This window comes from Heterocephalus glaber, unplaced genomic scaffold (assembly GCF_053883595.1).
Source record: "Heterocephalus glaber isolate CG9 unplaced genomic scaffold, H.glaber_assembly_v1.0 deba00001497, whole genome shotgun sequence".
Taxonomy (NCBI): domain Eukaryota; kingdom Metazoa; phylum Chordata; class Mammalia; order Rodentia; family Bathyergidae; genus Heterocephalus; species Heterocephalus glaber.
In genome coordinates this window covers 62,943,097-62,968,305 of record NW_028258320.1, presented here as the reverse complement: position 1 = coordinate 62,968,305, position 25,209 = coordinate 62,943,097, and the positions used below count along the sequence as shown (strand labels likewise).

General features: G+C 43.2%; 1 protein-coding gene across 15 annotated transcripts in view; it reads right to left on the bottom strand.

The window, feature by feature from the left end:
• Positions 1-25,209, bottom strand: part of Fgfr2 (fibroblast growth factor receptor 2) — a 105,443-nt gene that overhangs the window by 8,902 nt on the left and 71,332 nt on the right. For 8 of the 15 annotated variants that reach the window (XM_004838805.4, XM_004838801.4, XM_004838802.4 and 5 more), the window contains 5 exons: positions 24,974-25,176; positions 14,751-14,902; positions 11,761-11,882; positions 9,532-9,642; positions 7,788-7,978 (listed from right to left, as the gene is read on the bottom strand). In XM_004838805.4, the coding sequence (XP_004838862.1) occupies positions 7,788-7,978; positions 9,532-9,642; positions 11,761-11,882; positions 14,751-14,902; positions 24,974-25,176 (779 nt within the window). The remainder of the gene's footprint in view (positions 1-7,787; positions 7,979-9,531; positions 9,643-11,760; positions 11,883-14,750; positions 14,903-24,973; positions 25,177-25,209) is intronic. The other 7 variants (XM_004838803.4, XM_087185203.1, XM_004838804.4 and 4 more) reach the window with 1 other exon arrangement.

Genomic DNA, 25,209 nt, shown 5'->3' with positions numbered 1-25,209 from the left:
GGAAGGAAAATGTATTTATTTCTTAAAATGCACACAGAACAAACCTCTCAAGTCAAAAACTAGCCATATTGGGGCTGTAAGATAAAGTTCAACCACGAGCTGTCAATTTATTTTCTTAAAATCATTTCAGAGAGCAGAGGTAGACTAAATAACCACATTCTCTTTCATCTGCAGTTGTCTTACACCACCAATATTCTCCTGTTAGCTGCACGCAAGACCAGTGTTAGGTCATCCTAAAAACCTCTTATTTCAACTCCTGCTCCCTCCAGAACAGCGTTTTTCAGATGAGCCGGTTAAACCTCAATGTCACATGGTCTTCACCTCCTGGTCATTTCTCCAGCATTCTGACCTGATAGCAAACTAAATCTTTGCTTTCAGAAAAGTCTAGAGGTTATAAACTCGGTATTTCCTTCCTATAAATAATGTGTTTTCCACCCCACCTTCTCAAGTTTACAAAGAGCCTTTTCACTGTTAGACCTACATGACCTCTTCCAGTTCCTCAATTTTTCCCTCTCTGCCACTTCAGACACTGTTGATTTCCTGCTTGTTTTTGAAAACTCTCCCTCCACTGAGTCCCCCCCCATCTGCTTTCTCTAGGCTCGCTGTCCCTCTCAATCACCACCCGACTCTTTGGTTGGCTCCTTTCTTCCTCTGTTCCTCAAAACCAGAGGCCTTCCCATCGGGCTTGTGTGTCTCTGTCATCCTGGCAGCAGTTCTCAGACAAACAAAAGAGTTGCAAATTCCATCACCACCCGACCTCTCTCCTGAGTTCCACATTGTCATTTTCACCTCATTCTGGGAGAATTCTACATTGAGTCCCCTTGACATCTCAAGTTCAAGATTCCTACCCCCACTAATTCTTATCCCTTTTATCTCTCTTAATCAACATTCCTTACACTCAAATCCTGTTGATTCCTACTCCAAAATGCCTCTGCAGTTTTCACTCCACTGCTGATTCCTTTTCTCAGGCTGTGGCGACTGTCTACTCCACGCATGGACTGCCACACAGCCTGCCCAATAGGTCTCCATGCTTCTTAACTCAGCCATTCCCCTTCTACATTTCCCTCCACTTGTGTTTAAAAACCCCTTTCTTTTCTTTCTTTTTGGTACCAGGGATTGAACTCAGGACCTTGCGCTTGCAAGGCAGGCGCGGCACCACTGAGCTAAATCCCCAGCCCTCTTCTACTTGTTTAGACAGAGCCAACTCTATTCTTTCCTGGCTTCTCTCACAGCCATATTCTCAGTCCAGACTATCATAACACATAAACCACACAGGTGGTACAAGAGCTGTTTCTGCCACTAAATCCTGTGCTGCTTGCTATGGGGTAGCCGAAGGTCAGGGCTGATCGCAACTCTTTGGGCTCTTAAAGGTTTAGTTATTATACTGTCTATATCCCCTATATTTCCCTTTTTTCTATAAATGATATGCTTTTGTAAGCTGCTCTGTTTCCATTGCACTTTAATATACCATGACTGCAAGGTGATGCATGGTTATTAGGATCGCAAAACATCAGCCTCTATTTTTGGAAGAGGTAAGGTATAAAGAAGCAAGTAAATAACACCACCATATGCTTTGACACAAGAAACCAGCAAAGGTTAACTATCATATGAAGCAGAGAATCTTATCAATCTACTCAACAAAGTTGTAATGGAGTTAATCTTAGATACTCCATGAAATGATCAATTAAAAAGGAGCAAACCAAACTACCTCTGAAATGTAAATAAGGAATTATTTTACCCTGCCCCACCCCAACTCCTCTCAGTGTTCACTCACTTGGGTGGGAGGGCTAAGCTCAGAAATGAAGAAGCAAAAAAAAGCCACCCAAGTCTGTGTCCCAGGCCAGATTAGGAGCAGGAAATGTGAGAGCTCCCAGAGCGGCCTGCAGAACCGTCTGGGCTGGAGCATGTTCCTGGTTTGGAGGCCTCTTCAAATTGAACTTCCAAGCCCTGGGCCAAACTCTCCTGGCGGCGTGCTCCCGCTGACTGTGCTATGTGTCTGGCAAGCTGAGTGGTCAGAAGAATCTGGCTCTGACCACACCTCAGACCTCAGCTGGGAAAGAGACGCTGCTGAGGGTCCCTACCGCCATTGTTTAGCAGGGACAGCCTTCCCCCCAGGGAACTAGGAAACACCAAGGCCCCCTCTGGGTTGAACAGAAGCCTTGGAACCAGTGCTCCAGAAAAAGAAAATAATTAAAGGCAAGCCAAATCCTCAGCATGCACAGAAAGTTGATTTGTTCTCTGGCCCAGAGAGCTGAATTTAATAATTAGGGTGCCGGAACATTTTGGAATTCCTTTTTTCTATAGGCTAAGGAAAAGAAGGCTAGTACCTCAGGATACAGACACTGTACTGGGTCATGCTGATCATATTTAATTCCCAGGGCAACCTCTGAGATGGGTCTGATAATGCTCGCTTTATAGGTAGGGATGAAAGGACTTGCATCCAAAACAAGAATGAAAACAAACCTGTTCAGGTTTAACACTATGAACTAAAACTAACAAGGATTTTACAAATTTCCTCAAGTGCGAGAGCCTAGCACTAACTGAATTACTCTAGGCACATGGTATTTCTTGCCTGACTCCACCCTCCAACTGTGCATAAAACGGACAGCTGCCTGAGATCGGGCACTGTACGTCACACCTCAACATTCCCAGCACTGAGCACAGCCTGGCCTAGAAACTGCGTGCTGGGCCACCTTCATCACCATAGACACCAGCCCCAGCTCTCCTTCTCCCTCTCCTTCCAGGGAGTGAGTCTCTGACAAGGCCCTCCCTCTATGGGGGTCCTTCCATCTTCCCATTCTGTCAGCCTAAAATATTCACTCTCCCAATTTGTAAAGTCCATCCAGCTCTTAAATTTCCTTTCCACCATTATGAGCAGCTCCAGACCAAGGAGGGTCTCAAAATGTGCAGGGTGGGGTGGGACAGGGCACCATTGCCTCCAGGACCAGACCCAATACACACATGTCTGTCCGCACTCTGAGCAGGGGCACACGGCTGGTTTCTACCTCTCCTTCCTGAAACTCCCCTTTGTGGCTTCTGCAAACTGCATCCAGCCCTCCTCTTCCATCTCAGCTGGGTCCTGCTCAGCCTCCACCCCATTTCCTGTACTTTTTGCCAATCTTGGGACCTAAGAGTTTTCCCAGGATTTGATACAACTCCAGTCTTTTCTAGGCTTCTCTCCAGGTGACTTTGTTCAGTCCCGTATCTTGAATGACACTTTTTTCTTGTTCATCTCAGCTGTCCATCGGCTCCTGGAGCTGAGCTTCAGCCTGTGGGCATTTCCCTTGAATGGCTCTCAATATTTCACCGTGAGCTCTGGAGTTCTCATTGAAAATGTGTCCCACTTACCCCCTGGCCCTGCCTCCTGATTCCCAAGTCTTCTCCTCTTGGAAACTGGACCACCATCCAACATCTCAAGCTGGAAATCAGGAGTCCTCCTTGATTGTTCTTTCTCTCCTAACTGACCCACTAAGTATCCTGATTGCAAAAGATGCCCAAAACCAAACTACCAACTTCTTTCAGTGTTGTGGGACCCAATAAACCCTAGTGCAAACCACCATTGCCTTTCACGGGGACCAGGCACTTCCAATCTGCTCTGCAAGCAGCAGCAAGAGCAACTTGAAAACACACACCTACCCTATTACTGCCCTCAAGGACTTCCCACAGCACCCAGGGCCAAGTCTAGGTCTCTGCCTGGAGATTTAAGTCCCTGAAAGAACAGGACCTGATCATACTGTTTGCTTCTCATTTTTTCTACATATGTAAGTATTCTCACATTTTATTTGAATATGTATCAGCAGTCTCTTCCACTGTTACTCTTGGTTCCTGCTCCAAGAGCTCAAGGACTGCATCTGTTCTGGCCAGCCCAGCGCATGAGGCAACTAGGGAGCCCTATGGAATATTTGTGGAAGGACTGAATAAAATGATGAGGCCAGCTCTTCTACCACTTTTGTATTAGCAGCAGCACCCTGCTAGGGCTCAGAGTGACCAAGCCCAGAGGAATCAAACAGGCCACCTATGAGACAGACTGCCCTCTCCTGTGTCCTATTTAAAATTGCTTCAAATACAGAATGTAAAAACAATTAAAAAGATCAATTCCATTTACAATAGCTTCCAAAAAAAAAAAGATGGGATCAGTCTAACCAAGGAGATGAGAGAATTCTACAATAAAAATCTCAGGGGGATGTAGCTCAGTGGTTTCGCCGCCTGCTGCGCAAGCGCAAGGACCCAAGTTTGATCCCCGGCACCAAAAAGAAAAAAAAAAATTTCTCAGAACACTGAAGAAAGAAATTGAAGAAGATACCAGAAGGTGGAAAGACCTCTCATATTCATGGATTGTTAAATGGTCATTCTATCAAAAGTGATCTACAGATGCAATGCAATTCCCATCAAAATACCAATGACATTCCTCATAGAACACAAAAAATCCTAAAATTCCTACAGAAACACAAAGATCCAGAATAGCCAATCCTAAGCAAGAAAAACAAGTCTGGAGGTATCAATACCTGATTTCAAACTGTACCACACAACCACAGTAACAAAACAGCACAGCACTGGCACAAAAACATGCACATAGACAAATGAAACAAAACAGAGAACACAAACTAATCCAGGCATCTACAGTCATCTCATCTTGGAAAAAGGAGCCAAACATAGCACATTGGAGAACAGCTTCTTTTCTTTAACAATGGTGCTGGAAAAACTGGATAGCCACTGTGGAAGACTGAAACTAGATCCCTATCTTTCACCATGTATGAAAATCAATCCAAAATGGTTCAAAGACCTAGGTTAAGGCCTGAATCTTTTAAACTGTCAGAAGAAAACATAGAGGATACACTTAAAGCCAAAAGCACAGGCAAACACTTCCTGAATAGGATTCCAATAGCACAGGAAATAATAGCAGGAATCAGCAAATGAGATTACATCAATTTAAAGGTTTCTGCACAGCCAGGGAAACAGCTAACAGAGTGGAGACAGCCTGGAGAATGGGAGAAAGTCTTTGCCATCTATTCTTCCAATGGAGGATTAATATCTAGAATATAAAAAGAGCTGAAAAAACTCAACACCAAAAAATCAAAGCACCCATTCAGTAAATTGGTAAATGAATTGAACAGACACTCCTCAAAAGAGTACAAATGGCCAATAAGTACATGAAAAAATATTTAACATCTTTAGCCAATGGAGAAATGTAAATCATTCCATCTCACCCAAGTCAGAACGGTTATCATCAAGAATACAAGAAACAACAAATACTGCCAAGGAGGCAGGAAAAAGAAACCCTTCTACACTGCTGGTCGGAATGTAAATTAGTACAGTCCAGTCACTATGGAAATTAGTGTAGAGGTTCCTCAGAAAACTAAAAAGATCCAGGTGTGGTGGTATACACCTGTCATCCCACCACTCTGTGAGGCTGAGACAGAAGGATCTTAAGTTCTAGTTCCACCCAGGCAACTTAGTGAGACCCTATCTCGAAATAAAAAGGGCTGGGATGTAGCTCAGTGTGAAGGCCCTGGGTTCAATCCCCAGGACCTCAAAAAACAAACAAACAAACTCAGAAAGACAAATATCACACATTCTCCCTAATATGTGAAATCTAAGAAAGATGACAAGAAAGTAGATGGGAGACTTTTAGACAAGAGAAAGGGAATGAGAGGTAGAAGGCGGCAGGTATAAAGGAAGTCATGGGTATAACAAATACACGGTACACATTAAACCCAATATTTGGTAAAATTAATAGGCCTTAATAATAAAAGGAAAGCAACAACCAGAAATACTTCAAGATATTTCAGAAAAGGTGAAATAGTACAATAGCTAGCCATGTTTGCTTATTAAACTGACTTGCTCACACTTTTTCTGCATATTCAGCTTTTACACACACACACACACACACACACACACGCACACACACACACACACACCCTGCCCCTTTCCATGGCTGAAGTCTTTAAGAGTTGCAGCTATCACTGGTATTTCCCATCTAATTCACATTTAGACAGTCGAGCAATTGTGACCTGAAAATCCAAAATCCAAAATATTTTATGCACTGACCTTAGGGCACAAGTGAAAAATTTTACCCACACCATATAAAAAAATAGTTTATAAAGGTATCTTCAGGCTATGCGTATATACAACACAGATGAATTCTGTGTTTCCGACTTGGATCCTATCCCCAAGATGCCCCATTATGTATATGCAGATATTCCCAGTTCTAAAAAATCTGAAATCTGAAACACTGCTGGCCTCAAGAATTTTGGATAAGGGATACTCCTACATCTCCCACCTTAACACAGGCCACCGATACCCTCCTCTGAATCTAACTTTGACACAGTCATGCCGTCCAGGATGGAATCCATTGTCACCTTCTGTTTGCACACAGTGTCCTCTGTAAAAGCTGGGCTCCCATGGCCCACCCGGGACCACACTTTCTCAGCTGGCTACTGTCTCTTCAGCCTCCTTGAATCTGAAAGGATCTCCCTAGCATTTCTTTTTTTTTTTTTTGGTACCAGGGATCAAACTCGCGTCCTTGTGCTTGCTCCCTAGCATTTCTTTATCTTTCATGACACTGACATTTTGAAGTGATGTCTTGTCAAATGTCCCACATTCTGGATCTGGCTGTTTTCTGATGCCAAAAACTTTCAGACTGGCAAACACCCCTGCACCTGTGTCCACGCCAGTGCACACCTACAAGCACAAAATCATAGAACTCAAAACTATTAAACTGTTTTAATTACTTTCTTAAAACCTATGATACGCTAGGAGATTTTTATGGGGGGTGGGGGGAACCAGGAAAGTCCTAAGCTCTGGACTTTCTAGAAATGTTTCTTTTAAAAAGAAAAAAAAAAGCCAGACCACATGATAGCCTTGGGCCACATTCCTACGTGACAGAGAGCAGGGCTAAGGTGTAGCTAGCTCTGGGTTCCCTCTACCCTGCAAGATCTGACCACCTTGCTCACTCACATGACTAGAAAGGCCCCTGGGGAGATCTAGATTTATGACCTTTCAGGCAACCTAGGCCCACAGGTGACAGGGTCTACCCCCACTAGGGGATGTCACCTTTTTGGGGACCTGGAGAATTACTAATGATGCACTGAGCTCCACTGCAGGTAGGAGCTGAGCCCCTTCTACCCACAGGGACTGTTCTGCACCCCTCTCGGAGCATGAGGCCTAAAGGTGTTGGGGTCCTCCAAATTGTCCCAAGGACTCTGGGCACCTGCCTAATTGCTTCCAGAGTAACTTGAATATTTTAAGTTCCAATGTAAGCAGCAGGCTCGGAATGCTGGTGATTCACCTCAGGGGACCTGGCCCATTCTGACTACAGGGCTCCCTCACCAAAAGAGACAAAATATACTCAGATAGTCAGGAATCAATGTTGCTAAATCTGCCCCCCCCACTTGATCTTCCTTAGAATATTTAATGCCTTATCAAACTCAAAATCCTAAACACAATGCCCAAATTCCATGTTGCCAACCTCAATAACCACAAAATAAATGAAGCCAAAGCAAATCAGAATTAAACACCCAAACCAATCAAATTCCCAACCAGCCCTATCTCAAAAGAAGAGACATCTTTCTTGCTCATCTCTGCAGTCTTGTTATGAGTTTATGAGGCTGCTTTGGGCTCTAAAGAGTTCATTAAACTCAAACATAAATAACACCATAAATATTTTCCAGGTTGTACAAGACAGGCAAGGGCTTGATCTAGCAAATGAGTATGTCCAAACTGCCTGATTTCTTCAAAGACACTTTTAATTGGCTTCCACCCAACCAAGTAGAACATGAAGGACTCACTTTTTGGGAAGCCAAGTACTCCATGCCTCTGGCCAGCTGGTAGGTGCATGACACCAAGTCCTTGAAAGTCATTTGTTCCTCAGGAACACGGTTAATGTCATAGGAGTATTCCATGCCTGGAGGCCTCCGGGCCCGGAGATATTCCCGAAGGTTGCCTTTGGAGGCATATTCAACTATGACATAGAGGGGCCCTATTGACAGAGAGAAGAAAGAAGCTCCCTGAGGCAGCAGACCAGGACTGCCCCTGGGTAACTCAGCAAAGGGTTATTAGTTTCTCCAACACCGTGCGGGTTTTGTTGTTTTTGTTGTGCTGAAGTTCAAAGCCAGGGCCTCAAGCACACTAGGCAAAGGCTATCCTTCTGAGCTACAGCTATACCCTTATTATTTTTCTTGGTTTTATCATCCAGAAAAAGACATAAAAAATGAACACCTGCATACTAATCTCTCCAAAATGATAATTTACATTTGGTCATGATGGCCTCAAAAGGCTTTAAAGATACAGAGGCAGTACCTTCCACTATCACTCCCACTCTTTCTTCCCATTGACCTCCTGGAAAGCAACTCCTGTCAGAAATTTGTTCCATCCAATTCATTTTAATTAGTCTACATATATATATATATGTGTGTGTGTGTATTATTTTTAATCAGATAAATAAAGATTGAGCTCTGCAATGTTTTCCCTTATACATTATCCCTGTCGAATCCAGGTAAGCTGATAAAAACAAATTTACCACACTATTTATCCATTTCCCCTATACTCATGGGCAATTAGGTTGCTTCCAGGTTTCTGTTGGGCAAAGAACACAGCTGTACATGTTTCCTTATGCATGTGTGCTACATAATCTCCTCATGGTATAGCCTGGGCTGACGAACTAGAGCCCACAGGCCAAATCCTGCCTACTACCTGTTTGGGTCATTAAATGTGATTGGCACACAGCCAGTTCCATTTATGTCTGTCTTGTCTAAAGCTGCTACCTCAGTACAAAGGCAGCAACCAAAAGTTGTAACAAAAACCATACAGTTCACAAAAGCTTAAAATACTCACAATTGGCCTTTACAGAAAGGGGTTGTCGATTCCTGCATAGACCTACAGGAGAAATTGCTAAGGCTGACTTCGGCATTTTCAAGGTTACTAACTGCCAAGTTGACCTCAAAGTGCCAGTAAGTGTTTAGTGAAAGCAACAGGCTACATCCCTCTTCCACCTCGCAGGAAGTGAGCTCCTGCACTCCACTTTCTCTCCTTGAAGCTACTCATGAGAGCTCAGCCACTTGCTACCTGTGGCAAGACAGAGGTTCCCCAATCCTTATGTTAAAGGAAGAATTTCTCAAACACAGTCTTATTTTTTGAGAAATCTTACTTAGGACTTACAAAACAAAAACAAAGAAATTACCCTTTCCAAATGCCCTCTAGGTTATGACCTAAGAACACCAGGACCCTCCTCTCCCCTGTGCCTCAGGGACAGACATGGAGTTCTGTTCATAGCTGGGAACATCTTCCTGAGTTTATTTTATTTTTAATTAAATTTTTTGCAGCACTATGAACTGAATACAGAGTCTTGTACATGTTAGGCAAGCACTCTACCATTGAGCTACATCCTCAGCCCCCTAAAGGTATTTTAAAGAAAACTTTAAGCATGCACTTGAGGCATCCTGGGAACAGGATCCAGAAATGCAACTGCTTCTAAAATGATGCTAGCACTCACCCACATAGTGGGTGCCTGGGAAGTGTTTGCCTCCTACTCACCATCCTGTGTGCAGGCTCCGAGAAGATTGATGATATTTTTATGTTTTCCAATCATCTTCATCATCTCCATCTCTGACACCAGATCAGAAAGATCTTTCTCTGTAGCATCGTCTGTGAACATTAGGTGAATCACAAATCAGTTTCCTCTAACTCATGGGCTATCGTTATTAGTGGCCAAATGGGTTTAAAATGCATGAAACTGAATTTTAGAATGAGGAATGACTTCCCCAATCACTTCCCTCATAATGTCTGCAAAGGGTCAAATGCCCAGGAATGCCCTGCTCTGGGTGAAAAAGCTTACTGGGGGTCGGTGGGGTCAACATTCAGGACCAGAACACAGGCCTCTGATGTGTAAGCCAAGACTTTTATAGCAAACCTTACAAACATAAATGTTCTTCCTCTATTGTGAAATAATCCCATCATCTGCCATATCCAAGGTACCTTACAAAGTACTCCAATTTTCACGGTGCCCCAAAGCAATTCTGATGACAGGCAGGAAAACACAAAAGGGACATTTTCAAACTCTACAGACTTTCTCCAGTGCAAGATTCCTAACCCAACCTGAGCAGTCCTTAGCACATTCACAGATAGGTCCAGGAGGTACCCTGCAACTCAGTAGTAAGTGCTTGCATGTGTTTTGAGTAGCCAAAGGGCAGTGCCTCCGACTGACTTCTCAAAGGGGTTCCAATTGCCATGCTTAAAAAAAAAAAGTGGTAAAAAGAAAAAAAAAGTAGTATAACCCTGTGCTTTGTAATTTCAAAGAATAGCCCAGGCTATACATACATAGGCTCACAGTGAGCTTCGAGGAAGTGGCATGACTATTCCCATGGACTCTCATCAAACTAATTTAGTATGGAAAAATTCAGCTGACTGAAAAGAAAATGAACTAGAGGCATAGATAGGAACCATGTTGCAAAAAGCATTTTAGCTTCACAAAAGGCAAAGCAATACAATTGTCTGTGTGCAAAATCTACTCTGACATATAGGGAGGGAAGGAGGAACTAGGTCTCTCAGGCTCTGGGCCATCCATCTACTGGCTGTAATCAAGGACATGCCACAAAGGTTCTGGGGCTAAGGTCCATGTACATCCTGAAAGAGAAGGTGGCCAACCAACCCTGCCCTTACAAGAGAAACAACCTTTCTTCTGTAATATCCCCACTTCACTCTGTGCCCCACGAAAAATCAGAAGACCTGCTGAAAAACATGGGGAGCCATGACTGTCCCTGGTAGGTAGCCAGGGCTGCCTCCATGCTGGTGCCCAGACACACCTGGCATCAAGCCCCAAAGCAAGAGGATCTCAGAACACCGGATTTCCCTGGAAGCCTCAGATCAATAGCTGAGAGACGACAAACTTTCTAGCCTGCTCCTCCTTCTTAGGGACAGATGTGGTGAGTATCCCATGAGAATCCAAGAAGAAAGAAAGAAACCCATCCCACATCCCAAAGAGAGGCTTTGTGACCTGGAAACTATGGAACCCTCAGCTTAGGAGCTCCTTTCTGAGATCCCTACAAGATTTATAATGTGACCGTTCCCCGTACCCTTCCTGTAAAAAAATACTAAACTAAGTTAATGGTTAAAAGTTCTTTAAGCTCCTGAGACACAGGCATGAGGCAGATTGGAAGATTTGTGTAGAAATGTTCAGACTCCCCTGAGCACAGCTCAATGTTTGCATCTTGGGGTCACGATTTACATGTTACCGTGGCTCTGCCCCAGCCCTCACCATGTTAGTTCCCTGTCAGCTTCTAAGTGACTCCCCCAGACTGACTGGTATCATTCATGCTCTGCTCCTTGCCCAAAAAAAGAAGCCGTTCTGCTTCCTGAGCCTCTTGTTCCCACCCCAAATGCCAACTTCTCTTTATGTGCACGTTACGGTTTGGGTCCTGAATCCAGAGCACCAACTCCATCTAAATCCATCATTTGTAACCAAGTGACTGCTTTCTAAGCCCCTAGAAATATGGAGGGAGTGAAGAAATGTGGTCCCCTAGAAGGACTCAAAAGAATAACTCAATTTGGAGGCTACCACTTGCTAACAAAACTGGCTTTTCTTTTTATAAATACACACCACTCAAGATAAATAGTCTGCCTAAGGTGCTGATTTATCCTGAAAACTCCTCAGCCTCTAGGTCAACTGCATGTTCTCTGACCCCCTGCCATGACAGAATGCACAGGCCACAAATGAACATTTCTGATAAGCTTCCCCACTCTCGCCATCTCCACTTCCCCGCTTACCTTTCAACATCTTCACTGCCACAGTGACCGCCTCCTTGGGTTTGTCTTTGTCGATTCCCACTGCTTCAGCCATGACCACTTGTCCAAAGCAACCTTCCCCAAGGGGTTTTCCTAGCGTCAGCCTAAATGTGTAAATAGGGGATTAGCACACAGCATCTGGTGGAGGGGTGCAATGAGGGAAATTCCAGAACTAAATATAAAAATCTTTCAGCGGCTTGCAAAAGCATGGCGTATTTATCATATGGAACTAATGAGACTTAGGGTACACATGTGCTGGAGTATTTTCTTAGTGACGTTTTAGAGAATGTCAATTACTGGTGGAACAGCTATTAAATTTCACATTTGTAGTCTTGATTTATTTTCTTTATGGAAGGCATCCTTGCTAGCGAGGTGGGCAGCCTCCCTGAGTGCCAACAATGAGGAGCTTTTGATGTTGAGCCAATTAAATATTTGTAATTTAGAATGTCTCAGAGAAAAACATTCAGCCTTTTCTTTTCTTTTTTTTGCTCCCTGTAAAGTGGCAGCTTTAAAATCACTACTATTCAAATACCAGTGGATTTTATGGCTACATTCCTTGCCAAGTTACAGGATATGAATCTTAAAGGCATTTCAAAGAATCTCTAATTTTTTGCTAAGGAAAACTCTAGAAAATAGGGAGAATGTTTTTTACATAAACTTAGAAATCCTTATGAGTACCCAAAATTAACAAAGAAAATCTGAAGTGAACACCACAAATTCTATGTCTAAGCTTAGATGTTCTATGGACGTCACATGAGTAGCCATATATTGTCCTTGGACATTCCAGAAACCACAGAATGGAGAAGTCTGGAATACTTATGAATGTGGTTTGTAAAACTTAAACATAACACAGCAAAGTACTGAGCTTCCATTAGTAAACAGTATTTACGGTAAGTACACAATGGTTTGCAAAAGGTCAGCAAAAACAGTGAAGTCAGCGTATGCTATGCTGAGGTCATCCCGTTTCTATCCAGAACTAAAATTAAATTTAACATCTTGGCAGAAAATAAACATTTGCATTGGAAAAATGACTAATTTATGTCCCATTGCCCTGCTACTACAAGCATAACAATCCTCTCTTTGTATAACTTCTGCCTCCGATCTAATAAACTGCTTCTAAATAGCCTTCATTCATTGAAAATCTGCTCCACCTACGTTTGTGCTAAACACTGTTTGGAAATGCATAGCACTCAGATTTTCCACACTCGGGGTACCCCCAGGTGGGAACTAACAGTTCCACACATACAGACTCCCACTGTTGACTGCAGCGTCACAGGTGGCAGAAACACAGGCCGCAAGTTCTTAACATATAATCACAACTGCCCAATTCAGTCCTGTATACAGAGGAATGTGCATATGAACCCAACTACTTATATAATCACTCACAGCTAGGGGCTGGCAGCGTTCATGAGGAACACCCTTCCTCTTCTCTCCACACATTCTGCACGTAAAGAAACTATTCTTTGTATTTTCTGTGGTGCCTCATCAGTAAATGTCCCATAAACATACCTTGAATGAATGAATAAACTGTTTTTTCACTATAGCACACAGATAAACTGGGGATTATTTCCCATAACACTCTAACTGAATGATCCCTAGGAAATTATTCAGTTCTATCTTAGGGTACACATTAGTATCAACAATGGCTGTTGGGAAACAAAAGCGATATGAAGTGGTATGAATCAAAATCACAAGTGCTGTGTAAGCTATTTCTCCCTTCCAAACAGAGCTTGTCATATGCAGTCTCTGGAAGAGTTTATCTTTGTGTTTCCAAATCTGTACATCTATATACAAGAAGTGTATCTTAAACATGTTATATAATCTCAGGGAGATACTGCAAATGTCAAGACAAATGGGATAGCTATTTATTAGTAAGGCAAGAGCGATTCCAATTTATTTGATGCAGAAAGAATCAGCATTTCTACCCTACAAGACTCTCAAGCTGTTCAAACTCTAATGAGTACTCAAAGGATGCCAGGGTAAGCTGCCGTCTCTCCAGTGAAATTCACTTTGGAAGGTGGGCTAGGGGCAGCCTCTGCCTAGAGGAAGGAGGGGCTGGCAGCCCACAATCGGCACCTTGGCTCTTGCCTAGGACAACTATTTTCCTGAGGTCTGCAGCTCAGAGCTCCCAGATTACCAAGACAAATGGAAATGAAAGAGAAACTCCTTTGGCCAAGAACTGTGCTGTCCTGGGAGGTAGGGGATATGCCATGTGTATTGTTACCCTCATTTCTCAGGAATGAAGTTCAGAGAACTGAGGACTCACCCAAGGATGCCCAGCTGCTGGCTGGCACAGCCAGACTCAAATGCAGCCCAACAGAGCCCAAAGTACATGGACTCATTCAAATCAGACTGAGGCACCGCTCCTAACAATGCCTTCAACAAAGACCAAATGGCAGCCCTTTGACTAAATGTCTTATTGGAACACCTCTACACCACTCAATAGGGAAATTATTACGGACCACAAAAATCAGACCCAAGTCCATATTCAAAGCTTTTCATCTCAGTAGTATATTAATAACCATTAAAAATAGCAGCACTTGGTGAAAGATTCTAAAGACAGTTTATACTCTGTATCTAATTTCTCCAAAGAAATAAACTACAGAACAGCAATTTTCTAGTAACCAGAAGTTGGAATGTCAGATCTATTTTATAGATTGGATAATTCTACTTTTATTCCATTTGACTGGGTTTGAATTGTCTAGAAATTTAAAAAATGATAACCAGATGCCATCTTGTTTGGAGACCAGCCAGGAGTCTGTAGTTCTGCTTTAAAGGCACTATTAAAAAAAAAAAAAAAAAAATCCATTTTTTTCTTTTCCAGCAGTTGGTTATTTAGAAACACAGTCTGACTCTTATTGACACTGTCAGAGCAATACCTTTGCAGTTAAAGGTCATAAAAAGAAAATGTCGATCTAACATTCCCATTTATATCGAAGTTTCCATTCGAGGACATGCCCAGCAGTACTCACTTATCTCTGGGGAACTCCCACTTTGGATCCTCTGGCAGTTCATATTCAGAGACCCCAGCCAGCATTGGGGTGTCCACTGTTGAGGAGAGACGTGTTGTGATCCTCACCAGTGGGGTGTTGGAGTTCATGGAGGAGCTGGACTCAGCAGAAACCTGGATACAAAATACAGAGACACAGATGTAATCCTGGCTCTACCTGAGAATGCTGGAAGTGAGCCAGAGCCCAGCCAGAGAATCAGTTCTTAGAAAAGAAGTGGGTAGGGGCTGGACAAAGTCATAAACCAAAACAAAAAGCACTGGACTCCGAGCCCTCTGTTCTTCCATCTATGCAGTACCAGATTTTACCCAAAGTGCATGTTCCTAAGGGTAGGTTCTCAAATGAAAAATTTTATGTAAGTCTGATCAAGCTGTAAGTCTGCTTTCTATCCTAATTCTTCACAACAGACACTTGAGGACAGGTATATGACCTCATTGGCTTCGTTCTTGCCTTTGCCTGTACCGTGGCCCTGGATAATCAAGCTCCTCTCAGACCACGGACCAATGTTGTGCTCAGGAAATTTCACAAGGACCCTTAGGAAATGAGCTCTTCCCTATTTCCTCTGTCTTTGGAAATATAAAGCAGACTATCTCAAGGAAAGAGCTCTAGGATTTGGATGTGAAAGACATTCTAGTAGTTCCATGCCCTTTTATTCAAGGTAACCCAAGACTTAGGCGCTGGGGAGCATTCTGTTTCTCCCCAGATCTTCTGGATACTTGTTGATGCCCAAGCCATTCGATGAAATGAGGCTGCCTCCTGTCAACTTCGGCTTCAGATACCAGTGCACTGAATGTGTGAGACAAAAAGTCATGGGAAAGAAAAATACACCTTTATTCATAATCACATAGGAGAGCTTCTCTCCCACCTGGCAGCACACAAGTCTCCCTCAAGTTATTTCATTTACTCTGTTCCATTTCAGTTTGTGTCCGACAAGTGATTATATTTTTTTTTTTCCTTCTGCTACCAGGGATTGAACTCAGGACCTTGAGCTTTCAAGGCAGGCACAGCGCCACTGAGCTAAATCCCCAGCCCTCAAAATGATTCTTTTTTTTTTTTTTTTTTTTGGTACCAGGGATCAAACTAGGGTCCTTGCACTTGCACAGCAGGCGGTGAAACCACTGAGCTAAATCCATGGCCCAAAATGATTAGTTCTTAAATACAATCTCCCCTTGGCTGGTTTCTGTGAAAGGAAAACTTATGCAGAGCCTACCTAAAGGCTACTTCTGAGGACATCTACCTAGTCTTGGTCTGATCACAGGATGCCTGAATACTGTCTTACTCTAAACAGGAACCAGATATTAGCCCAAGAGAGTTAGAATGTGAGGTTAGCTGTAAGTGGTGGCATACATCTATAAGTGAAGCACTCTGGGAGGCTGAGGCTGAGGAATTGTAACTTTGAGTCCAGCTTGGGCAACCTGGCAACTTAGTGAGACCCTGTCTCATAATTTTAAAAAAGAAAAATGGCTGGAGATGAAGCTCAGTACCAAGGTCCTGGGTTCAATCCCCAGTGTAAGAAAGAAAGAAAGGAGGGAGGGAGGGAGGGAAGGAAGGGAAAGGGAAGGGGATGAACGAAGGAGAGGAAGGAAGGGGGAAGAGAGGAGAGGAGGGGAGCATAAAAAGAAGAGAAGAGAGAAGAAAGAAGAATGTGAGGTTAACATGAAGAATTCAGCGGCATATCAAGCTACCTTCTTAGTTTTGGCTGTCTCCTGTCTAGGATGATGACAGTATCCCCAGGTATTCTTGGTTCCACAAACTTTCACAAAGTGGTCCTAGGCTCTTCTCACTTAGAACCAGAAGACCTGTACCACCACCACCCCTCCCCGACACACACACACCCAGGATCATTCTATTTGGAAAGCCCTGATTCTCTCCTTTGTGAATCCAGACTACCTGAACACAGATTGGAAACTCAAGAAGATGCTCAAGAATAAGTTCAGAAGAAAATTGGTTTACAAGTAGTAAATTCTTTTCCACACTTAAATCAAGAAATAGGCTACTTAGAGAACTTCTGTTATTGTTTAAAAGTGTACATGACTGCATTTCTGAGCAGTCTTTTGATGGGGGCCAGTGTGAGGGCTATTTCTAAATTTGACTATGTAGATGTTTATTCACTGAGGCATAGTGAAATTTAAAACTTTGGGGGAAAAAAGAGGGAACTGAAGAGTTGGAGTTTTTTTGGTATTGGGGATCAAACTCAGGACCTTCTGCTTATAAGGCAGGGGTGGTGCCTTTGAGCTAAATCCCAGCCAAGAGTTGATAATTTTGTAGCTGAGAGCCTTATTCCCAAGTATCCAGGTTGTAAAGGCAAATGGCAGAAGCAAGCAAGCAAAAAAAAAACCAAGAAGGTCAATGTATGAACTCCCGTAGATCCCATTTCTGTCCCCACTAACGACCCCATCTAGGAAGGAGCCCTGCTCTGGGCCTGAAAGATGATGATGTTCTAGTCCCTCCACAGTCCACGTGGTGTCCAACCCCACGACAGTGAGCCAACCTCAACTGCAGGATGCATAAGAAAGCAGGAACATTCTGAAAACATCAAAATTTCCAATTTCCATTAACCACATAAACATCTTCAGCTTTATCCACAGAAAAGGGAGCTCAAGAAGATTCAGAAATGGGTTTGGCCAATGATGCTTCCCCAAGTCTTTCCATTCACCTAACTCGTTCTGCATCAGTGCCATGTGTTTGCAAAAGGTACTTCATGTTTTCAAAAAAATAAAAAGATATTCCAGGAAGTTCTTCTACATAAACAGGCAAAACACTGCCACTCACTGTGGTGGAAACTTGTGCTCGAAGATCAGAGGCAAGAAGTCGCAGCCAAGCTAGTAAAAGTCAGCCTAGTGATGAGACAACACAGGCCTCACATGGCCAAGGTCCAGCAGATTCTGCAACCAGGATATTCTGCAGGACCACCAGCATAGCTCCTCTGCACTGGACACCAGTTCCCAGAACTGCACCGCTGGGCGCATGGTGTGCTGCAATCAAGGAAGGAGGGAAACCGATTGGGCAATCGCTGGAGGTCACAGCGCTGGACAATGTTAAAGTCCACAGATCACAGGCACATCCAAGCTTCTGTGCCTTGTCCCTGAAGATCACCACACCCCTCAGGAAGGCTTACGGGATAGGAGGTGGGGAAAGTGCTTTCCTGCACTGCGTGTGAGAACTGACATTTAAAACATTTCTGGAAGGATATCTAAGAGACTTAGCAGTGGTCACCTTTGGGGAGAGAGATCAAAGGTTGGGGGAGAGGGTAGAAAATATGTCTCATTTCAGGACTTTCTAGACCATTTGGATTTTATTACCACGTATGTGTTTTTCTTTTGTGTTTTAGGAGAAGCACTTTCTTCAACAAAAATATTTTTTTAAATAATAAGAATCTGAACTGAGGCATGAACAAAGAGAAAAGAAAATGGAGGGCTCATGCTTGGAATGTATTAACTTTTAAAGTAGGTTAGAAATGGCAAGACCATGGCTTTTATTCCCTTCTTCAGCTCTGGGGAGGCTATGTTTTGTGGCATCTCTGCATCCTTTGATGTGGGTGGCCCAGTGACTGTCCACAGTTAAGCAACTCTAGCTGCTGCCCAGCCCCAGGGTGCCTGCAGTCCGACACCACTGAGTGACTGTCATCCAACTGTCAGGGTCCATATCCCAGTCCTAAAACATCCTGTGTGAGCTTTAGGAACTCACACAATCTTCCTAAGGCCAAGTTTCCTCATCTGTTAAATAAGAGATAGGCATCTCAGAGTTAACATGAGGATGGAATGAAGCAAAAAGCACCAAAGTGCTTGCTGCTGAGCTGGGCCCTCAGAAAGAGCTCAGTTACCCTATCATATTTTTCCTTAGCATTTTTGGACAGCTATGTGCCCAGGTCCCAGAAAACAAGCAATGGCACCTCTCTGGATAATTCAGAGTACTTGGAGGCTGGGTGTTAGATACTATCAAACTATGCACACAGAGGAAGATAGCCTGGTGACAATAGGGGCTCCCTGCAGACATTCCTTAACAGGCACATCTGATTTGGAAGGCAAAGTCCTCCCTTCCTGGCGCTCCAGCAAACAAGAGATAAAGAATCTAGGAGTCCGGTCCTAGAATGGAAGGGAGGAAAGCCAGAGGGCAGCAAGACTCTAGTGACAAGCGTGGCTTAGGGGCCACTTCAGAACAGAGAAACATAATCTTCAGTCAGAAGCTGACTGCTCTGTGTGAACCTCTGACCCAAAGGGAATCTGCAGCAACAAACGGAGCACAAGTTGGCACATGCGCACACCATCTCCCAAACAGAGCGTCTCCATGAGGTTTTAATGTGAAAACTTTTAAAATGGAAAACCTAAAATAATAATAACAACAACAACAACAACAACAACAACAACAACAACAACAATTAAAATAAAATGGAAGTCCTTTACAAACTTTTATTGTATAAAATGATGTTTACTTTTGGGAACTTTGTTCAGATAAAGTGTACAGATCAGATTAAATGTGGAAAATGTTTTGGTACAAACGAAGTGGGGGGGAAAAGGTAAGAAAATGCCCAAAGTAAAAGAAAGCACAGAATCCGATCACTCTGTCTACTGAGGTATATCTTAATTTTACCTCCATGCATTTTTACTAGGCTTTTAAAATCCCCTCCGGGACTGTAAAATACAACTGGCTTTCTCTTCACTCCCTTTTCCGCTGAAAGCAAACCTGTTTAGACGGCTCGGCATAATCCCTGGCAGGCGGTTTCCCCCAAGGGACACTATGTTTCAGAGGCTCCTTTCCTCTGAATCATGGCCCCGATGCCCACCTTGGAAGTCTTCTCTCAGTGCTGTTAGATTATCATTTTTCTTGTTCATAAAATCATAATTTTCCCTATTAGATATTCTATCTACAGACTTCAATTCTGGATTTTCCTTTTCAACTCCTTAAAAAATATATTCCATTGTTAGTGAGTAGTAAATTCCTTATAAACAAAAAATAGCTAAAACTCTAGTAAACTGTTTCCCCCACCCAAATCTTGGCAGGCATTTTTTAAAGCATATATTTTCACAGTCTCCAATTCAGCTTCCTTACTTTCCGGAATCTCTTTACCATGTGCCATAAATCAAGCTTTTAACTAAATGAGCTTTTCATATATTTCCACAGTACATATGGGAGATTAAGAGAGGAAGTAAGGTTTGGGGTTTTTTTTCTTTTTAAAGGGCCACCAAGAAATAGTGTTATCTCTTTTTACTAGATTAAAGTTAACACCTAGAGGGGACCTCAGAGATCAGAGCTGAGAGAAACAAAGATGCTATGGGGAACATGTGATTCAGATGTTTGTGTTTTTTCCTAAGAACTGACAGACACTCTTGGGCCACAGCCTGCCAAAGAAACTGTCCACCTCTCAGCCTTGAGGCCCAGCCTCCGGAACAAGAATAGAAGGCCCAATGTGCACTTCCTTCTATCATCTGCCTTGCTCACCACCCCCTATGACCAAACAAAATGCTTTCCTCACATCAAGCTGGGGGCTAGAAGAAGCTTCAAGAGCTTTTATGAGGCTGGATTTTTTTTTCTCCCATAACAAAAGTTAGTAAATGGGCAATGAAGTTTCTCCCTTAATAAGCCTCCACCTCCCTAGACCTCTGCCAGACTCTTAAGCAACCTGTCAGAGCAATGACATACTAGTCCTGCATTCTGCTTAGAAGATCTGTCACCCAAATTCCAGGTCTGGTCTTGGTCAGACTGGCATGCTGTTCCAAGGCTGAGAGAAGAGAAAGCTGGCCGTGTGGGGGAGGGGAGGCACCAGCCAAAAGGGCAGGTCCCAGTCAGGTCAGCCATGACCACGCTAATTACCCAAATTTTTCTACAGCCAGTGAAGTTTCATTAGACCACTTGACTGACTGCACTACCGAGAATATTCCAGGATTGTGGAGTTCAGCTGCCAGGCAGCAAGCTTCTAGAAGCAGAACTTCCCTTCATGAAGTTTGGTCTATTTATTGACCATTAACACACAGCCCTAAGAACTGGCTACCGAGCCATGAGCTCCTTCCTCTCTCTTTCTCTCCTCCACTCCTGATATCCCTAGGGTACATCATGTGCCTCAAAGGTGTCATTACAAATGTGCCCCTGATTTCTCTGGTTTTTACTCTGCCTCTACCTGCAGCTGCCAGGGTGAAACTGAAGTCTGAGTAAAATACCCTGCAGCCTTGTAAGTTGCTGAGGAAGATGGGAGGAACTGTAGGCCGCACAGGCTTCATCTGAACAGAGCAGGCCTGACACTGTTAAACTTACATCCCACCTACAGATCTGGCTGCAGAAAAGAGAACTGACACACTCAGAAAAATTTACTCAACAAACCTACTGCATCTCCTGAGCAAGTCACCTTGTTTTCCTCTGCATCGTCCCTTTTGTGCCTGCTCCCACCCTCATTGCCATCCCTCATGTGACTGGTGGGACTCACAGAAAGTGAAGCCACCCCTCAAACTCGGGGACATGCACAGGTGCCCTTACAACGGCCACTAGCTGCCCAGCAGGCCTGCACATGAACCAAGAAGCTCACAAAGATGTCCTCCCTGGGCTGGTTGGTGCTGGTCCAATTTATCACACAAAGACTGAGAAGCGGAGGCAGGCAAACAGGTGTCTCACACGGTCTCCCAGCCCTGACCTGATGGGGGGTGAGCCTCCCCCCACCCAGGAGATGCCACATCCATCTGCCTCTCCCGGTCAAAAAATTGCCTCTTTTCCCCCCACCATCAAAGCACATCAAAAAGTCTCAGAGAAGTCACAGCTGAAAAAGGTAAAGGCTAACCAACTTGCCACTAAACTGGTCTTAATATACTCCTGAGTTTTCTGTACATAAAAATAATAAATTGTTCTAAATCCAGTGTAAAAAAGTCATAGTTACTGGAGAAGGAGCACGGGAATTTCTTTGGTACTAGAAAAAAAATCTTTTAGTGCCCAAAACATAAACATAACATAAACCAAAATGTCTGACTTATAAAAATAAGTCCAGCGTGGATTAGTAAATGTTAAGAAGGAAAAAACTAACAATGAGATAAATACACATACACACACACATTTCTTATTCTATAAAGACAACAGTGATGGAGTGGGTAAGTAGAGAGAGAAGCTGCATAAATGCATGTTAAGGAAGGGTGAGGGTCAGAGCCAGGAAGACAGAATGTGGATTCCACCATGAAGATGCTGAGTATTACCTGTTGTACAGGAGGTTGGGCCAACAAAGGAGGAAAAGTGGCCTTATGAACGCCTAAGAGCAACAAGTCCTCATGACATCTACAGGCTCACCTGTCGCCAGGTAAAAGCATGCTTGGCATCTCTGTGGTATTCACTCTGTCATCAACATATCTGCAGGCCTTTGTGGAGCTTTTCCTTCCAGCTACAGTCCAATAACCCTCTTTTGTCCAGAAACTAGATAGGCATCTCCCCCGTGAAGGGGCATGATTATTGACAAGATGATCTTTGGGAACAATTCATAAGGCACCCCATTTTGGCATATACAAAGAGCTGAAGTGTATCAACATCCCCCCAAATAAATTAATCTCCCAGAGATAGATTTTTCTAGGTTGACTGGTATTTGGCCACTTTCTTCTGATTCTCTTATACTAGAGTACTTAACCCTACTGAAACACAAAGCAATTACATTTCATAGAAAGGCTCCCCCAAATAACCCTGGAGCCAATGGTAAATGTGTGACAAGCCATGTTTTATATGGAACCTGGTTTAGATCAAGGACTTAGTAAATTATAATGAATAAAAGAAAAGAGGGAAGAAAGTGATGAATAAAAGGAGGGAAGAAAATAAGGAAAGAATCCTAATTTTCCTCTGGTCACGTCACACAGAGAATATGAGAAAAATGGCCAACCTAGGTAGAGATGGACAATGAAGAAAAACCAGTTGGTCAAAGAGATGGAAAACATAAAGGTCAAGATTGTATTAAAGGGATTTTCAGCACATCTATCTCTTTTATATGAAGCTAAAAAGAAGTGTATTACAATCTGCCCCCCCCAAGAAATACCTGTTGGACAATGTGTAGCTACACTAAATTATAGGTTTCCTATTTTTCCCTATTAGAAAAAAAAAATGTAGAAATGGGATTTCCACTCCCATTTCAACTCTCCAAACCTAACTCCCAGTATGGAAGCTATGAAGAATTGGCCTGAGGTTACTAGTACTACAGTACCTGAAAGAGGGTGAAGGAGGTGTGGCTATATAGCCCAAAGCCACAGCACTACTAGGCCATATGAGTCATCTTAGAACAGGATTCTAGAATAACTGGCCAGGGAACTGGCCCTGGTGCAATCAATGTGTCTCTGGCACCATGAATGACAATGATGTTACTCAAAATAACAGCATTCTTGGTAGCAGAAGACACCCAATGGGCCTATTTTCCCCATGCTCGTAGCACAGTTTGGTCATTCTCAGCACTTGACATATACTTCAAATTTTATCTTCAACCTCCAACCACAAGAACCCATTGGGAATGTGGCCCCAAAGAAGCTAAGAAGGACTCATCAACCTGGTATTGGGAGATGAGTTGAGAACAGCCAGACCTCTGACAAAACTCCTGCTGACTGAAGGGTCCTAATCTTTCCTAACATCTTCACCATAAAAGGGCACTGCTAGCTTAAGTCCCAGGAGAGGCAAGGGTGGAAAAGAACCTAGAGTTTCTCAAAGGGCTTTTCAGAATCACCTGAGGATTTGTTTAAAACAAAGATTCTAGGCTCCATCAAAGATCTACTTAACAAGAATCTCTGGGCCAGGAGTGGGGGTGCATGCCTGCACTCCAGAGGCTGAGGCAGGAGGATTGCTACAAGTTCGAGGCCAGCCTGAGCTACACAGTGAGATTCTGTCTCAAGAAAAAAAAAAAAACAACAACAAAAAAGAATCTCTCAGGCTGAGACTAAGGAATCTACAGTTCTATCTATCTATCTATCTATCTAGGTACTGGAGATCAAACTCAGGACCTTGTGCTTGGAGAGGCAGGTGTGGTGCCACTGAGCTAAATCCCCAACAGGAATCTACAATTTTAAAAAGCATAAATTCTGGGCCAGGGATCTAGCTCCGTGGTGCCACCACCTGCCTCCCAAGTGCAAGGTTCCAAGTTCAATCCCCAGTACCAAAAATAAATAAAAATAAATAAAAAGCATAAATTTTGCTTAAAATACACACAGAAAGAGCCAGTAAGTTGACCATTTCACTCAAAAAAAACCTCTTTATTGGAACCAAGTTTCAAATACTCTCACAAAGACTCTGCATACACACTTGACTTCTCATCTATCTTCATGAACAAGAAGAAATGAATCAAAGTATTTCCTGTCCAATTCATCTTTGCAGGGTTTTGGTTTATGGTACAGTACAAGTTTTATCTTGCCCCATTCCCTTCAAAGCAAAAATACACCAACCAGGTATAAAAAAAAGTAGCCAACAAAGACCAAACTCAAGGTTAAAAGCCATCCTCTTCCAGTTGTACATAAAAATCATTCTACTGCTGAATCAACAACCATACTTGGGAATTTTTGACAATAACATAATAGTATATGTATACAATGTTATTTTAGTAATTGGAGGATTCAGCCAAAATTCAGTTTAGAAAGAAATCATGGGCCAATTTAAAGCAAGCAGTAGTTCATATAAACCCCCAAGTCATAGATTTCTGATCTTGACCTGAACAAAATAAATCAGGGATGGGGATTTAGCTCAGTGGTACTACGCCTGCTTCACAAGGGCAAGGCCCTGAGTTCAATCTGCGGTTCCACAAAAAAAAAAAAAAAAAAACAACAGTATTTATTAGTCTCTTTCCCACTAGTGTATGTGCCTCATCCTAATATCTGTGCCTATCTCCAAAAAAAAAAAAAAAGGCGTTTTATCATAAAAGGCAAAAATGACCCAAGCTTTGTAGTTAAATCGCGTTGAATACACACAGGGAACTGCCTCCAGTGTTATCTTCTGTCCTGCAGATCAGCTCTCTGATTCTTACACTGTGGTCTTTTCCTACCTTTCGAACCAGACCCCATCTGCGGACCCCAGGGAAACAGTACAACTCACAGCCTCAAAGCTCCAAACACTAATTGGACAACCACCAGGAGGCACATGGGAACCATCCGCACACTAAGCTCACAGAAGTAGACAGCATCAACGCAGGGGAAAAGATGAAGAGCTGGCTGGGTCATGGGGAGGAGTAAATTTCTGTAAACTCTTTATCTACTTTCTGTTACCTGTCTCCGCAGGGGGATGCGCTTGGTCAGCTTGTGCACAGCCGGCTGGCTGCTGAAGTCTGGCTTCTTGGTTGTAGTCTTCATTCGGCACACGATGACTATCACCACCATACAGGTGATTAAGAAGACCCCTATGCAGTAAATGGCTATTTCCAGGTAATCTGGGGAAGATGGAATCTCCTTTTCTCTTACGGGCGCTAGATTGTAGATTATAGGGGGGAAGAACAGAT